General features: G+C 44.3%; 1 protein-coding gene across 2 annotated transcripts; it reads right to left on the minus strand.

Moving 5' to 3' along the window:
• Window positions 1-351: 351 nt before the first annotated feature.
• On the minus strand, window positions 352-7,568 carry LOC120728511 (major facilitator superfamily domain-containing protein 1-like). 2 transcript variants are annotated; one of them, XM_040023476.1, is made up of 13 exons: window positions 7,409-7,568; window positions 6,846-6,946; window positions 6,627-6,736; window positions 6,488-6,543; window positions 6,242-6,385; window positions 5,986-6,144; window positions 5,789-5,904; window positions 4,493-4,593; window positions 1,803-1,914; window positions 1,577-1,714; window positions 1,341-1,480; window positions 1,137-1,248; window positions 352-1,048 (listed from the first exon to the last, which is right to left on the minus strand). In XM_040023476.1, the coding sequence occupies exons 1-13, from the start codon at window positions 7,428-7,430 to the stop codon at window positions 911-913; spliced, it is 1,449 nt and encodes a 482-aa protein (XP_039879410.1). In that variant the 5' UTR covers window positions 7,431-7,568; the 3' UTR covers window positions 352-910. The 2 variants fall into 2 exon arrangements, with proteins under 2 accessions (XP_039879410.1, XP_039879411.1); XM_040023477.1 differs by lacking the exon at window positions 6,846-6,946 and having other exon boundaries at window positions 7,409-7,566.
• Window positions 7,569-16,425: the final 8,857 nt, after the last annotated feature.

Here is a 16,425-nt window from a genome sequence, read left to right on the forward strand (position 1 = left end):
TGATAGAAGTTTGGAAAGCAGCAGAATTACAAGAATTTCACTGTTGTTACAAATAAAATTTAGTAACTGCAGGAATTTCCACACAATTATTTATAGCAGTAAAGTCATAGTCACAACAAGACTGACAAAATGTGTTTCAGTGTTCGTAATAAATTTTTAACACAAAGTTAAAACTCGAACAGAAATCTGTAACTTACAAAAGTATTCAGACTGTTTGCTTTTGTATTACCATCATCAGATAGATCCCTTTTTCTTTAATAATCCTGGAAATGTTTCTAGAACCTGAGTGAAATCCACCAGAGGGAATTTAAAACATGGTTTATAACTGTAGATTTTATTTATTTTATTTTTTTTATTTTTAAAATGACTTCTGAAGCAATCAGGAACGATTTGACTTAAAAAAAAAAAAAAACAAGACATAAAGGACCTGATTTGGCAGGACTCGTCGTATGCTTTTCTTGCAAGAAGGATCTCGGTCAAAGAGGCGACCAAGGACCCGAGACTCTTTTAACGGTAGTTTGGTTATCTGTGAGATGAGAGAAGCCCAGGATATCCATCTCAACAGCACCTTACTAATCGCCTTCACGGCTGTGCAGCCACATGGAAGTTACTCTAACTAAAAGGCATAACAGATTCATTGAGCTTCCAAACAGCAAACTTTCTCAAAGGAAAGGAAAAGATAATCTAGCCAACACCAGACATGACTCATAACCTGCTCAAAACTTCACTGTAATCCCTACAGTGCAGCATGATGGTTGTATGATAGGGATACTCGTCAGAGCTGCTGAAAACTTAATGAATGGCATGAAAAAGGAAAAGGAAAGGTCTTGAATACCTTCTGAGTTGACTGCATTACTCAAAAACAGCAAGAATAATGCTCAAATAATAAAAAACTGTGTAAATGAAAAGCTTAAGAGTTAATAGAACGAGAGTGAACAGCATCACCATCTTGCTCATTTGGCTCTTCCTCTGCCTGGGTGAGCGGCTCTCGGTCCGGGTCTCTCTGCTCCTGCCCTGACTTCTTGGTGGTCTTGTTCAGGGTCCCACCCTGTAGGGACAAAAAAATAATAATTAACTTCCTGCTGAGTGTGTGTATAGAGTATAAACTCATGAGATAACTTCTACAGATGTCTGACCTGTCTGTGATCAACAACATTAAGCAGCACTGAGGTCACAATGCAGCTGATGGTGTTGGCCAACATGAAGATCATCATCCTCTGCCAACGCCACAGCGGGATCTTAGTTTCACTGCAACACAAATAGAGAAACTGCAAAGCTAAACAAGACTGGAAGGACAATTAGTGCACTGCAATGAGATTCTAATGTCAGGTTCTCCCCACCTGGACTTGGTGCCTAGTATTTGTCCAACAACGAGATTGGAGATCCCGATCCCAATCATCTGTACGGAGGTGGCCAGGCCCATGGCAGTTCCCAGAGTCGCCTGAGGTACGACAAGGGGAATAGACGGCCACATGCTGGCCTGGAATGCCACACAGGCAGCAACAAGTTTAACATACTAGGAAATACATTAACTCATAGTAATAATTTACCATTTTACTGATGTCTATTTACTCACAGCAGCAAAGGAGTAGGTGACTCCCAGCCATATGGTTGAAACCAGAGGAGGGACAAAAGTGAAAGCCAGGAGTCCAAACACGGGCAGCGTGAGGACAGCGCACGCCACTGCGAAGACTCCCCGCAGACCCACATAATCCTGAAACACATGGCACCGAGAGTGTTTCAAGATAAACCAACTCAACTCAATGCAGGAATACAATTTGGTGTAGACTAAAGATACATACGATGAGAATGCCCACGCTGGCTGAGAGGACCAGTGAGCTGTCATAGACTGCTCCTGCAATATAAGCCGCCTCCTTCTGGCTGTAGTAGCTGTACTTATCCTGGATGAACTTGCTGGCAAATGAAAAAAATAAATGGCAGATGTGAATGCTTATGACACCAATATCACTTTGGTGCTGGTCTATTCAAAGGAATGCAGGGTTATAATTCACTGGTTGCTCTGAAAGTGGTGTGTAAAGGTGTTTTTTTTTTTGCATCTTTGTCGCATTTAAATGTTTCAGATCAAACAAATGTAAATATTACATTACAATCCAAACCTACATGGCCCTGTGTGAAAAAGTAATTGCCCCTAAATCTAATAAGTGGCGGGGCCACCGTTAGCAGTAACAAATTCACTTAAGCGTTTGCGTTAACTGGGAATGAGTCTTCACAGCGCTGTGGAGGAATTTTGGCCCATTCATCTTTGCAGAAATGTTGTAATTCAGCCACATCTGAGGGTTTTCAAGCATGAACTGCCTTTTTAAGGTTATGCCACAGCATCTCAATCAGACTCAGGTCAGGACTTTGACTAGGCCACTCCAGAGTCTTCATTTTGTTTTGTTTTTTTTTTCCAACCATTCAGAGGTGGATTTGCTGATGTGGTTTGGGTCACCCAGGTGCCCTTCAACTTGAGGTCATGAACAGATGGCCTGACATTCTCTGTCAGGATGTTTTGATAGACGTGCCACACGGTTCCATTTACCACAGCGTGTCTTCCAGGTTCAGAGGCAGCAAAACAGCCCCAGACCATCACACTACCACCTAGGGCTGGGCCATATTATACCGTTCACGGTAATACCGGTATAATGTTAGGCAACGATAGGAAAATGAAATATCGCGATAGAATGGGAGTAAAACGCGCATGCGCAGTGCCTTTGTTTTCATACGCACATGGTCGATTGTTGAGTGAAACAGATGAACCAGAATTGGTTTGTAAAAAATGGTGCAACTTCCGTGATGTGGAACTGGTTTGGTGTTTGTCCGTCAGATACACAACAAAGCACATTTTTTTGCAGAACATGCAAGCGGCCGTCGTTATTGTCGTATTTGTCGGACTAAGATGCTCTTAAATCTGGGAGTAATCTGGGTCCTAAACAACACTGCAGCATCACTGAGAGTTAAAAACTGTCTAAATTCTTTCATCTTTAATAAAATGATCAGCATTGCTGCTTTACCAGGTGTAACTAAAAAGTTTAACTTCCAGGCATCCATGAAAACAAAAGTTATTACATTTAACAGAGTTAGAAGTTAGCAGGAAGTTAGCGGAAGTTAGCTCGCTAGTTTCGCTAGTTACCTAAGCATGATATAGCATGTTCTGACTGAGAGATTTCTGAAAAAATTCAAACGTACAGCTCTGCTATCACTTCCAACATAAATGAAGACGGGAAACTAAACAGCAGTGACGTTTGTAGGGTTACTGAAGTTGGGCTAGCTGGTATATAATGATGTGCTACGTGATCGCTAGCGACACAGCTATGTTAGCATAACATAAACAGTGAAGCTGGAGGACGAACACTAACACTTTTCCACTTATAAAAGTTAACGTGAAGGTTCCTCATGGTTAGAGACAAATGCAATCGCATGGCAGGATGCTGTAAACGGACCAAACTTCAGTCAGGAGAACAACTGAGATAATCCATCCACAATACGAGGTTAGTCATTAATATACTGCAACAACATGGGAATAGAGCAGCTGCCAGAGAATTCAACATTAATGAATCAATGGTACAGAAGTGGAGGAAGCAAGAAGAATGAGTTTAATAAAGTTTGATTTATCTGACTGCTTTGTTTCGCTTAATGTGCCTTATAATCCCGTGCACCTTATGGTCTGAAAAATACGTACTGCACACTGCAGTTTAATGTTGCAAAGCAACTCTTTTTAACTTCAGTGGATATTATACATTGTTATGCTCAGGATATGTCAGCCCATTTCTACTGGAAATGCCTTTTGGTTAAACTTTCAGCAAGGAATTTGCATTTGCACTGTTACATTTTTATAAAGCTTTAATGTACATAAAAACCAGCTTCTTGTTTAAGTGAAAATAAATGGAAGGTTGTCTTTTTGCGCTAGTAATGTTGTGGAGTTGTATTTTGTCTCGCATCAATTATATCGTCAGTTATATCGTTATCGCAAATTTTCAAATATATATCGTGATAAATATTTTTGGCCATATCGCCCTGCTCTACTACCACCACCATATTTTACTGTATTTTAATGTTCCTTTTCTAAAATGCTGTGTTACTTTTATAAAAACGTCTGGCAGTAATCAGGCCTGGGTGTGGCTAGAGAAACTAAACTCAGCTTTCCAAAGATTTGACACACCACAGTTAATTCATCTTATCTAATAAAAACGTTGGCGTGGTCTAGTCAAAGACCTGACCTGAATTCGATTGAGATGCTGTGGCATGAGCTTAAAAAGCTGGTTCATGCTGAAAAACTCTCCAGAGTGGCTGAATTACAACAATTCTGCAAATGGGCCAAAATTCCTCCACAGCGTTGTGAAGACGCATTGCCAGTTATCGCAAATGCTTGAAAACAAACAAACAAACAAACAACAAAAAAACAAAAACAGGAAATCAGGCAGGAGGAAAACATTTTTTTCACATCACTGTATTTCATCAGTATGCACACACTTTATGTCAAGAACTCTACCTTGCATCAGCAATGAAGGGGAAGATGCCGTTGTAGAAGAACATGATGGTGAGAACCAGCAGCCAGTATCTTACTGACAGGAGCTTCACATCCTGAATCCTCTACACATAAAAAACACACAACAATAAATGATGCTCCACACACAGATCACTAGTGTGTCCATAATACTGAAAAAACAAGGTTTAAATCATCAATGTTACGTATGCATAGGGATGGGTACCGGTATCCGGTGCCATGATGTCACCGGTTCTGACATAAACGGTAGTAACCAGACCGAAAAGCAGCGCAGATTTCGGTGCTTCATTTCAGGTGCTTGTTTTTCCTGAGCTGTGATACACTTTAGATTCTAGCCAATCATTTTATGTTTCCGAGGATAGTAGGTGGGCCCAGGTACGTACGTTCTTTTAGAGCAGAGCTACAGATTAAAAATGCCCAAGGCGAAGCGGTCAAAAGTCTGGCTGTACTTCACAGCAAAAGATGCAAACTCAGCAGCCTGCAACAAGTGCTTTAAGGTCATACTGTGCAAAAGAGGTAACACCTCAAATCCGATGAAACACCTGGCGACGCATAGCGGTTTTTTTAAAAGCCGAGAAATGCGCCGTATTTGATCGCTTCCTGCGAGACCTCACACCGAGCACATCTACTGCGGGTGTGGTGCCTGTTATCGACCCGGAGTTAGCAACATCCCCCAAAAACCCGAAGAGGAGAGTCCTGGCCCCTAGCCCTGCCAGTGTAGCAGAAATGATGACGGATGATGATGGCAGCAGCAGCAGCAGTTCTTCTCTGCGTGAGTAGCTTAATGTTGTTTATGCGTAATTTACGTTGACTAGGTTAACCACGTTATTACATTAATGCATGTAAGGTGAACTAGCAAACACCATCGTAGTTACATGCGGCTGTCTTCTTGTTTGATGGCAGATATTCCCTTCACCCTGGCCAAAAAGGCTAAAATGACCAAAGAAAAAGTGGAAAACAGTTAAACATGAGAGGTTTTTGGACAAAGTTTGTGTTTTTTCCATTATTTAAGCACTGCTTCTAGCCAAGAGTGATACCATATATGCCCTATAGCTGCAGAAAAGGCTAACATTGTTATATTTTTACAAAATAACAGCTGAACATGAGGTTTTTGGACCAATTTTGTGTTCTTTATTCTTTAAGCACTGGTTTGAGTACCGTTTAAGCACCGGCACTGTTTCAAAAGTACCGGTTTGGTACTGGTATCGGATGAAACCTAAACGATACCCATCCCTATGTATGCATGTTATTATTGTTATTATTAAAGGATATTGATCGTACCACTTTGCGAGACTCTTCTTGGATGGCTCCATCGAGACCTAGCTGTCTCATTCCAATCTTGTCCAAGGTGCTGACAATGACAGCGGAAGTGAAGCCCAGCACACACAACAGTGCGCCTAAGAAACAATAACATGAGAAACCCAGGTCACATGGCACCACACCATAATCCTTGAGATTTCTTCGCATTCGTCACCTACCACCCCAGAGTGTCCACTGCATGCCATATTTTTCTTCAAACTTCTGCGTGAGGAAGAAGTTCAACACCGAGCCCAGCCGCGAGAAGGCCAGGGTCAGGCCGAAAGCCAAAGCCAACTCCTTCCCTTTGAACCAGAAGGCTGTGATGCGATTCTGAACAACTAATGAAGAAGGAGAAAGGTAACTGAGTGGTTAAGAAATGCTCCTCAAAGGCAACGCTGCAGAGAATATTTGTTCATATCCATGAAGAGAACTTACTAGTCAGAGATCCATTGCCTGATCCAAACAGCAGACGGCCTGTGAGCATTAGCGGCAGCAAGTAGGGAGATCCCTTGAAGTGGGAGCCGAGAGCAAACAGCGATGAGCCCAAAACACAGAGAAAAGAGAAGAGAAACACACCGACTGCAAAGGGGAGCAAAAGAAAGGGTTGTACCATCACTTTACTGTCAGTAGATTAAAAATAACTGCAGACCATGCAGAGAGAAAACATAAAACAAAACTTACAGCGATTTCCTAATTTGTCAATCAGGAATCCAGCCAGGATCACCACTACTGCATTCCTGTTGATAACAGAGAGAAGCTTCTCATTGATAAGCCACTTTTCTGCATTTTCACAGTGAAATCAATGCATTAACGTGCTTACGTCCAAGCATAGATGGCATAGAGAAGATTGTACTGCTGAGGGGTCATCCCCAGTCCCTCCACACAGTCCACTGTCCCGTTGATCACCGTCGCATTGGGACACGTCAGGTTCTGTCAAAAAACAACAGTCAAACATTAAAAACAACATCAGTCTTTCCCTGCTGATAATCAAGTCGTGCAATATTGATGCGATCTGTAAGCAGCGCTGCCTCTTGCTCACCCCTTGGAACTGATCCTGTAACACACTGGGAATGTCGAAGCAAAAGTAGGACCCAAAGGTCAGCAGACAGTTAAAGAAGAGCACCACAAAGCGATAGTATGCTGCAAGACAGTGAAGCACAATAAAGAAAGGACAACATCAGGTGATTTAAAAGTGCAGCAGCCTCAGATCAATATAACAAATATTTTATTATGTCTGAGGATATTTTTGGTTTTTAACAAAGTGCTACTGTGCGACCTGGCACTGTTTTTTGTTTTTAAAGGAGGAAAAAATATATGTAATTCTTCTTGTTCTGTACAGGTAAGCTTATGAATTACGAAGAACAGAGTGGAGAATTATGTGTGCTAATTACGCACAGAGCGAACTGAGTTTCGTGTTCAGCCAACTTCTCCTACAGTCACGAGCTCTTTTTGTGACACTGGAAGTATAAAATGCTGAGTTGGTCACTAAGAGGCTTTTTTTTAGGGAAGCGTCTGCAGGGTTACAAGCAGAGGTCTTGGTCAGCTCAGTAAAATATGCTGGCTTGCTGTGTTTTTAATAAATAACTTTGTAGTGACACGTACCTTTCTCCGCCGGCTGCGCCATCGTGTTAGCTGTAAAACAAAGCGTCAAAAACCATATCCTTCGCTGTTGTTTACATGAACATAGTTAGCGACTGCTACGCTTCTTCAGCAGCTGACGTCGAGAAACCGCAGATCTTAAAACCACATGGATGGAGCTGCTGCCGTAAATATGAACACGTAATGACGTACGGCACGTTTACGAAGCAGCGGAGACCGGAAGTACCCCGCTTTTTTTTTCTTTCTGGAAGCTTTATTGACAAGTAAACGTTTACATCCAAAAATAGGCGGAACATTTTCAGCAAAATTACTATAATAATTACAAAAAATAGTTTATTCAATCTATTTAGTTTTTTTTTTGTTTTTTTTTTAAGGAATAACACTATTTTTAACCGTTTGTTGCAAAGATTTTAGCCAAGATTGTGGCTATGCGACAGCTCTCCTGGACAAACACTTCATAAATTACAATCAGGCTTCTGTGCTGTTTATTGGACTGATGACAGTTTGATGCTGGGTGATGCAGGAGAATGTTCTGCTTTGCTGATCTTGGGCCTGACCTCTTCTCTTGATACTGTTGACCATCACATTATGCTCAATAAGAGAGGTCGGCACATATCCGTAGTATCCATACCAATGCTGGTATTGTTAGCGAATATATACCAGTTCAGTAGGTAGTGTTCAATAAATAGTTTTTTTTTTAAATAAATCATTTCATCATTTCATCATTAAATAATAATCATTTTAATTTATCTATATAGTGCAAAATCACAACAGTCAACTCAGGGTGCTTTATATAGTAATGAAAAGAAAAGAAGAAAAGAAATTAAAACAATACCTCAAATATGCACTATGAAACATGCACTTTTGTGTTGACTTACATGGCTATTGTTTGTAAGTACATTTAAACAATAGAGGTTGACCCAAAGTGCCTTAAAGACGGGAACAATTAGATTCCAGGTCTCAAAATAAATAAATAAACAAAAACCTAGAAAGTATCCATATCGGTCCTGTATTTACTTGGTATCAAATAAGTTCGTAAATTTAAAGTATGTTGCTATAGAGTAGTTTTCTTCACACGTGTCTGAGCGATCCTTTTTTGTAGCTGCTTTGAAGTTCAGGTCCACTTCTCTTACCTGTCGTGTGAATTTTGGGGGCTTTTATCTTTTTTCTGCACTTTCAAAGAAAATTTCCTATCACTGGGGTGCAGATAATATTCAGTTATATATATCTATTAAGCCTCAAGATGTTTCTAAGTTACAGACCTTTCATAGGCGGTGAGAATTTATTAAAAGTTGGACTGCATGCAATTTTCTTACCAAAACATCTAAGTACTCAAATATGACCACGTTAAAAATTCAGTTACACTGGCTTACCGATAATTTCAGTCCAATTTAAGATTCAGGTTTTGAATTTTAGAGTTCTGTGTGGATAACCATTACTGCACACCAGAGAACTTTTACATCCATTAATCCCCAGCTGAGTTCATGTGCAGCATACAAGACCGAGACAGAGCTTTTACAGCAGTGAGCCCCTAGACCACAGGTGTCGAACTCCAGGCCTCGAGGGCCGGTGTCCTGCACACAGCAAATCCAGCATGTTCAAATTAACACTGTCAGATTTGATTTCAACACTATGAAAGTGTCTATATGGGTCCTGTGGAGATACAGAAATTCTTTTATTGCTGCCATATAATCTGCATCATTGTAATTGCATTAATAACATTCTTTACAGCATTATTTCATCTAATAATATTTCTCACAGTATTGATACTGCATTACAGTTGTTTATTGAAGATGTCCATTTGAGGACCCTTCCATTATGTTAACTTTTATTACAAGTACGGTTAGAAGTATTTTATACACATTGCATATCTGTGCTTATTTTGAGTTGATGTTCGGTTCATTAAGGGTCTTAAGCTTCACTGGCGTGACTGTCCAGGTGATACATGCTGAGGGAAACTAGAACATAGAAGGATAACTGTAATGCATGCTTACAGTACATATAATACATATAATCTAGGAATAGGCCTGAGCAGAGGCCCAAATGTTTCCAGCTTCTTGTTGCAAACCTGTTGCATCTTATTCTACTTGGTAACAGATGACTGGAGGCGATAACCAGCCTTCAGTCACCCTGAGGGCTTAAGATTATTACCTTGTATGGAAGGTGTTATCAAAATGAGAAGTTCTATGTCTGTTTATAGCTATTAGAAGACATATGTTGATGTTTTCTCCGGGCTGTTAATAAACTCAACGTTTGATTGCACTTTCCTGGGGCCTCCGTGGTTTGTGACACTGCTCTACATTGATCGATTTCGCGACAGTCCACACCAGAGAGTGTTAATTTAACTCTTTTTGGAGAGTTGGAACGTTGACTCTGATTTAGTGTTAAACACCAAATCTGTCTGGAGTTGATAATTTAACACTTACTAATGCTAACTAGGTGTTAAGAGTTTATATATTAACTCTCAAAGAGTATTTTAGTTTAACTACATAAGAGTTATCTTCTAATTAATTCTAAAAAGCGTGAATTTTCTTGTTCTGAACTTTTAGAAATTTCTTTTGGAAATAAACATTTACTAAAAAGACGCAATGGTTTTTGAAAAACATTTATTCTGAACTGTGCACTACAATTTCAAAACATTTTCTGAAAGATGTAACAGTGTACATGTTCTTGTCATGAAGTGGCTGTGTGGCAGGCAGGAAATAGGACCCAAACGCAAACTCACGGGAGAACAGGACTGAACTCAAAATACAGCTTTATTGCTGACAAAAGATGACAAAAGATAACAGCGATACAAAATAACATGAAACTAAACTGGGAAGTACTAAGGAACTGACTTACGAGGAAACACACGGAGGGGCACACAGTCATGAGGGAGAACACGACACCAAACTGAGGGAGACGCAGACATAAATACACAGAGGGTTAACGAGGGAAGTGGGAACACATGGGGAACACAGCTGACACAGATAACGAGACAGGGCAGGAGTGAACACAACATGACGCATACTGACGAGAGACTGTCAAAGTAAAACAGGAAGTACACGGAGGTTCAGACAGGAGGAGAGAGAGCACGGGGAGAGCACAGAAACGGGCTGGGGAAAACATGGAATAAAACACAAGGAGAGACGAGGGCTCACAAATACACAGAGGGGCACACAGGGGGTAAGAGTCACAAGGGGAAAACACATAAGGAACAACGTAACAGGGCAACCCAGGAAGCATGGCCTAAATAAGGAACAAAATACAAAAATACATGAAAACTAAGAATACTGGGCCAACATGGCCCAGGATCATGACAGTTCTCACTTTCATTAGAATTTTGTTTATCAAAAAGTCTGACATAGGTGAGCTGGTAAATGCAAATAACAACATTCTCATCACTTATTTCTTCAATACAATATGCATGTCCTTCATTCATCACTTTGTGGAACTTTAACGCACTTCTGCTCTCCCCCATATTCCATCTTCACAAGCATATCCTATGTGGATAGGATATGCTTGCGACGAGGTAAAAGCCCCTCTCGTCGCTTACGAAACAGGGCTCCGGTTCGCGGTCGGGGCAGATGGGGATCAGGCGGACCTCCGGCTGTAGCGGGTCTCGTCACAGCGTCGGACAAAGGCACCTAATTGGTTTTAACCCTCCATCGATCGCGTAAGTTACGATGGCAAACCTTGGGGTCTGGTGGGACCCCAAAGCGCCACGGCAACAACTCTCAACTTCACATCATCATCATCATCGTCTCCTTCTCGAGAGTGTTCACGTACACCGGCCTCAGTGAGGACCTCGGACTCTCCGTTCCTCCTCGACCTCCTTCCTCCTTCTTCCCCGTTCTCCTGCTCCCCGCAGGTGAGCGCTTAGCCGGATGGGCCCCGGGTTACACATAAACCGGCCTAAGTGGGGACCGCGGGCGCTCCGTGCTCTGTGGGTACTCTGTGACCCCTTAGTGATCATGATGGGGTATTTGGCCACCCCACACCACATTCGTAAGTTACGATGGCAAATACTGGGGTCTCGAGGGACCCCGAACCACCAGAGCAAACATCTCTCAACTTCACATCATCATCATCATCATCATCATCGTCTCCTTCCTCCTTCTCCTTGGTCCTTCTACCCTGCGCTTGCAAACGCTCAGCTTTACAGAGGGTAGTCTTCACGTAAACCGGCCCTCTCCTCAGTTCTCCTGGGCCTCGCTGTTGGATGCTTGGCTTTACAGAGGCCAGAGTTCGCGTAAACCGCCCTCCTTGAGGGCCTCAGACTCTCCCTGCCGCCTTCCTACCTCCTTCTGCTCCATTCTCCTGCTCCTCGCAGGCAAGCGCTTAGCCGGATGGGCCCCGAGTTACGCGTAAACAGGCCTAACTCGGGACCTCGGCCGCACTGTGTTCCGTGGGTACTGTGTGACCCCTTAGGAATCGCGATGGGGAATTTTGCAACCCCAATGCACATTCGTAAGTTACGATGGCAAACACTGGGGTATGGAGGGACCCCGCACCGCCGTAGGAAACAACTCTCAACTTCACATCATCATCATCATCATCGTCTCCTTTTCGGCAGTGTTTGCGTAAACGGGCCTCAGTGAGGACCTCGGACTCTCCCTGCCTCAGCGTCCTCCTTCTTCGTTCTGCTCCGTTCTCCTGCTCCTCGCAGGCGAGCGCTTAGCCGGAGGGGCCAAAGGTTACGCGAAAAAAGGGCTCCGTGAGGACCGGGGGTGCTCTCTACTTCACGATTACTATGGGGTCAAGGTGTACCCACGATGGGGTATTTTGCAACCCCAATGCACATTCGTAAGTTACGATGGCAAACACTGGGGTATGGAGGGACCCCGAACCGCTGGAGGAAACAACTCTCAACTTCACATCATCGTCATCATCATCGTCGTCGTCTCCTTCTCGGCAGTGTTCGCGTAAACCGGCCTAAGTGAGGACTTCGGACTCTCCCAGCCTCCCCGTCCTGCGACCTCCTTCTGCTCTGTTCTCCTGCTCCTCACAGGTGAGCGCTTTGCCGGATGGGCCTTGGGTTACGCGTAAATGGGCCTAAGTGAGGACCTCAGGCTCTCCATTGCTCCTCGTCTTCCTTGCTCCTTCTCCATCGTTCTCCTGCGCCTCGCTAGTGAAAGAGCAGCTGCTTGGCCTGCCTATTACGCGAACACTGCCCTCCAGTTGGACCTCAGGCTCTCCGTGCCTCCTCGTCCTCCTTGCTCCCTCTACATCCTTGTCACGCTCCTCGCTAGAGTACGCTTAGGTTTGCAGAGGGTGGGTTTCGCGAACACCCCCTTCGGTGAAGACCTTGGGATCTCCGTTGCTCCCCGTCTTCCTTGCCCCCTCTACATTGTTCTCAAGTGCCTCGCTAGTGAAAGAGCAGCTGCTTGGCCTGCCTATTACGCAAACACCGCCCTCCGTTTGGACTTCAGAAACTCCTTGCCTCCTCCTCCTCCTTGCTCCCTCTACATTGTTCTCATGCTCCTCACCAGCGTACGCTTAGGTCTCCGGAGGGCCGGTTTCGCGAACACCCCCATCGGTGAGGACCTCGGGCTTTCCGTGCCTCCGTGTCCTCCTTGCTCTCTCTCCATCATTCTCAAGTGCCTCGCTAGTGAAAGCGCAGCTGTTTGGCCTGCCTAGTACGCGAACACCGCCCTCCGTTTATGCTCCTCGCTAGCGTACGCTTAGGTCTGCGGAGGGCCGGTTTCGCGAACACCCCCTTCGGTGAGGACCTCGGGATCTCCGTTGCTCCTTGTCCTCCTTGCTCCTTCTCTACCGTTGTCATGCGCCTCGCTAGTGAAAGAGAAGCTGTTTGGCCTTCCTATGACGCAAACACCGCCCTCCAGTTGGACCTAGGGCTCTCTGTGCCTCCTCGTCCTCCTTGCTCCCTCTTCATCGCTCTCATGCTCCTCGCTAGTGAAAGAGCAGCTGTTTGGCCTGCCTATTACGCGAACACCGCCCTCCATTTGGACTTCAGACACTCCTTGCCTCCTCCTCATCCTTGCTCCCTCTACATCGTTCTCAAGCGCCTCGGTAGCGTACGCTTAGGTCTGCGGAGGGCGGGTTACGCGAACACAGCCCTCCATTTGGACCTCGGACCCTCGCTCTCACGGGCCCCGCTGGCGAGCCCTTAGCTTTGGGGAGGGCGGGTTTTGCGAACACCACCATCTGTGAGGAACCCAGTACCCCCCCCCCCACACACACACACACACACACATACACACAGGAGGCAGTGAGGAGTAGAAGGAGGTCGTTGCTACGCCTGCGTCGCGAAACCAGGGCTCATTGTGTGTGCGCCCGGAGCAGCTACGGGGGAAACACATGGGACAACCAACCAGTTTGGGGCCATGGTTTATTCAACGTGTATTTTCAGTGTGGTTTAACTTGCTAATCTGATCTGAAATACTTTCCTTGAATGTGCCTTAATTTCACCTCTTTTTTCTTTCTTCTTTTCTTAGTGTTACGGATTGAAATATTGGGGATGGATACAAGAGGAAAAACCAAAATAACAACACTGGTCCGGCCGGGTTGAGTCAAACGATGATTTTAATGATCACACGCGTGGGAGATGGACACCGTACGTAGACAGCATCAGATCTCAAAATGGTGGAGCATTGATCAAACTCTTATAGCCTCTAGTGGCCCCTACCTAATCATAAAAGCCTAAACATTCACATTCTTTCTCTCACACAGCGCCTAAGCTACGACCTTGGCTCCCTGTTTATCTGCTCCTGCTGAGATGGGGCAGAAAACCTCTCCAGTATGTTCTGTTCTCTTCTAATCAGACAAATAAGGCGATGACTTTCTGCGAACAGTATTTCTTTTAACTCAGCAGTATAATGCATCATAAAAAAATATCATTCATTCACAATAAATCAGCAGTCTAATGTAATGCAAATCAGTTTAACAAATGCAATAGTTATCACCTTCTTCTAATTCAGGAGAATAATGCAAACTAAAACTACATAATAATTCACAATCTTTAATTAGGGGTCTAACATGGCATAAAATAATATTATAATCCCACATTAGCTTTGTTACGTCCCCCCCCCCCCACCACGGCGGGGGCAAAGGCAGGCAGGGGACAGCAACACCGGACAACCACAATCAATGAAGGAGGAAGACCACAGAGCAGTTAGGTATCAGGCAGAATTTAATGGTTGGACAGTCAATCTTAACAACAGAGAAGAGGTGGGGGGGGGGAAGAGGACTGGGCGGTTGATCCAAATCAAAGAAAGTAATAAAACAAAAAGAGGTCGGTAGCTTCCAGGGCCTAGCCTAACTGAAAGAAAAATGCAAAACAAAAGGCCTACCTAGCTACTCGATAAAAGTCAGTGAAAACATACAAGGGTGGCATCAACCGCATAACCTAGTGTGACTAACAGAGTAAAATCTACAACCAATGTATAGGGTACCCCGGCTTACCTGTCCAGCCTCCCACCACACACAACATAAAGAAGCCTGTTCGCAAATGTTTGTCAAAGCAGAAGCCAGCAGCCCAAGCTGGCCAGGGAGCGGCTCATTTGTAGTGTTCCTTGGAGTGTGATTGGCCAACTGAGCCCAGACCAGCCAATAGACACCTGCCAATCAACTTCGAACTGGCCAATCAGAGGAGGCCTGACGCCTGAAAGATAAATAGAACACAAAACAGAGCACAAAAGCAAAGCCACACCCCTTGGCACGTAACAAGCTTACTGAAAATGTTGGGGACCAAAGGCCGGATCCAGGGATGTGTGCTGCTTGTGGTACTCGCTTTATGTGGACAAACTGCTTGCTGTCAACATCAATACAAAGATAACAAAAGAAAGGCCTAGTGTAACGTAGTGTTTTATGGGGGTTTTTTTCTGGAATGATTCAAATGTTACCATCATTTCCCCAACCCCGCAGGCTCTGCGACCCGTGAAGAACTGAGACTCCTTCTGGTCGGTAAAACAGGATCGGGAAAGAGTGCGTCCAGAAACACCATCCTGGGGGATGCAAACGCTTTCAAAGAAGACGTTTCGCCCGAGTCTGTCACCGACGCCTGTCTCAGAAAAGAGGCAGAGGGCGAAGACGGAAGAAATATCGCTGTGATCGACACTCCGGGGCTGTCTTCTGGATGAAATAGATGAAATGGTGGATTTCAGTGGAGGAAACCACTATACCGACGAGATGTATAAGGCGGCCCAGAAGAAACTTGAAGGAGAAAGGCTGAAGGGGAGAAAGGAGGAAGAACAAAGAAAAAGGGAAGAAGAGGAGAGGATCGAATTGAAGGAGCGATGTAAATTCTTCGGCCTCCCTTCCTTGGGATTATTTGGCGCAGGAGCGTACTTTACATCTTATGTTCTCATGGGGCTCGGTGGAGCCCTTGGATATTCTCAGTTAAATTGTACACTGTCAATGTTCGTTTAGCTAAACCCACCCCGTTTCTCCTTGTTAAACTATGAAGGCTGAGTTTCATTTCACTTGTTTTCTAGGATTTCTAGTTCCAACGCAGTCTATGTACTTACTTGCTTACTTACTTACTTACTCACTGAATGTTTGCCTATGCTGTAGCTGTTCTATGAAGTCGCTATAAAACAACAAAAAAAATAGAAAAAGATGGACTCTGCATCCCAATCACCCCAGCCAGAGACAACACGAGTGTCTGCGAGTCTTGGACGATGACTTTTACGCTGAATATTATTACAGCATCAGGAAAAGACTCCTCACGCCTCGTTTCATTCCTTCCATTCAACGTCTCCTGATCGCCCGCAACATGGAAGCGGGCGATGTCAAGGTCGGCACCGTGGCGGAGACGCTGTTGCATGAGCTGAAATCGGCGAGGAAAATCTTCGACGCCATCACCGAGGCCTATGACAAACTGGTGGGAGAGGATGTGGTGAAAATCGGCCAGCTGCGGCTGGCCACAGAGTGTTACAAAGGAGATTGCTGAGATTCGTTTGTCACGAAAGGCTGATTCTTTCAATGCACGCATCCTACGGTGACATTTTTATCATGTATTCACAGCCACCGGAGGCGCTGTACAGCACCGAGCGCCTGAAACACGGACAGTTTGTTGA

This window comes from Simochromis diagramma, unplaced genomic scaffold, assembly GCF_900408965.1.
Source record: "Simochromis diagramma unplaced genomic scaffold, fSimDia1.1 OVJJ01000208.1, whole genome shotgun sequence".
Lineage (NCBI taxonomy): Eukaryota > Metazoa > Chordata > Actinopteri > Cichliformes > Cichlidae > Simochromis > Simochromis diagramma.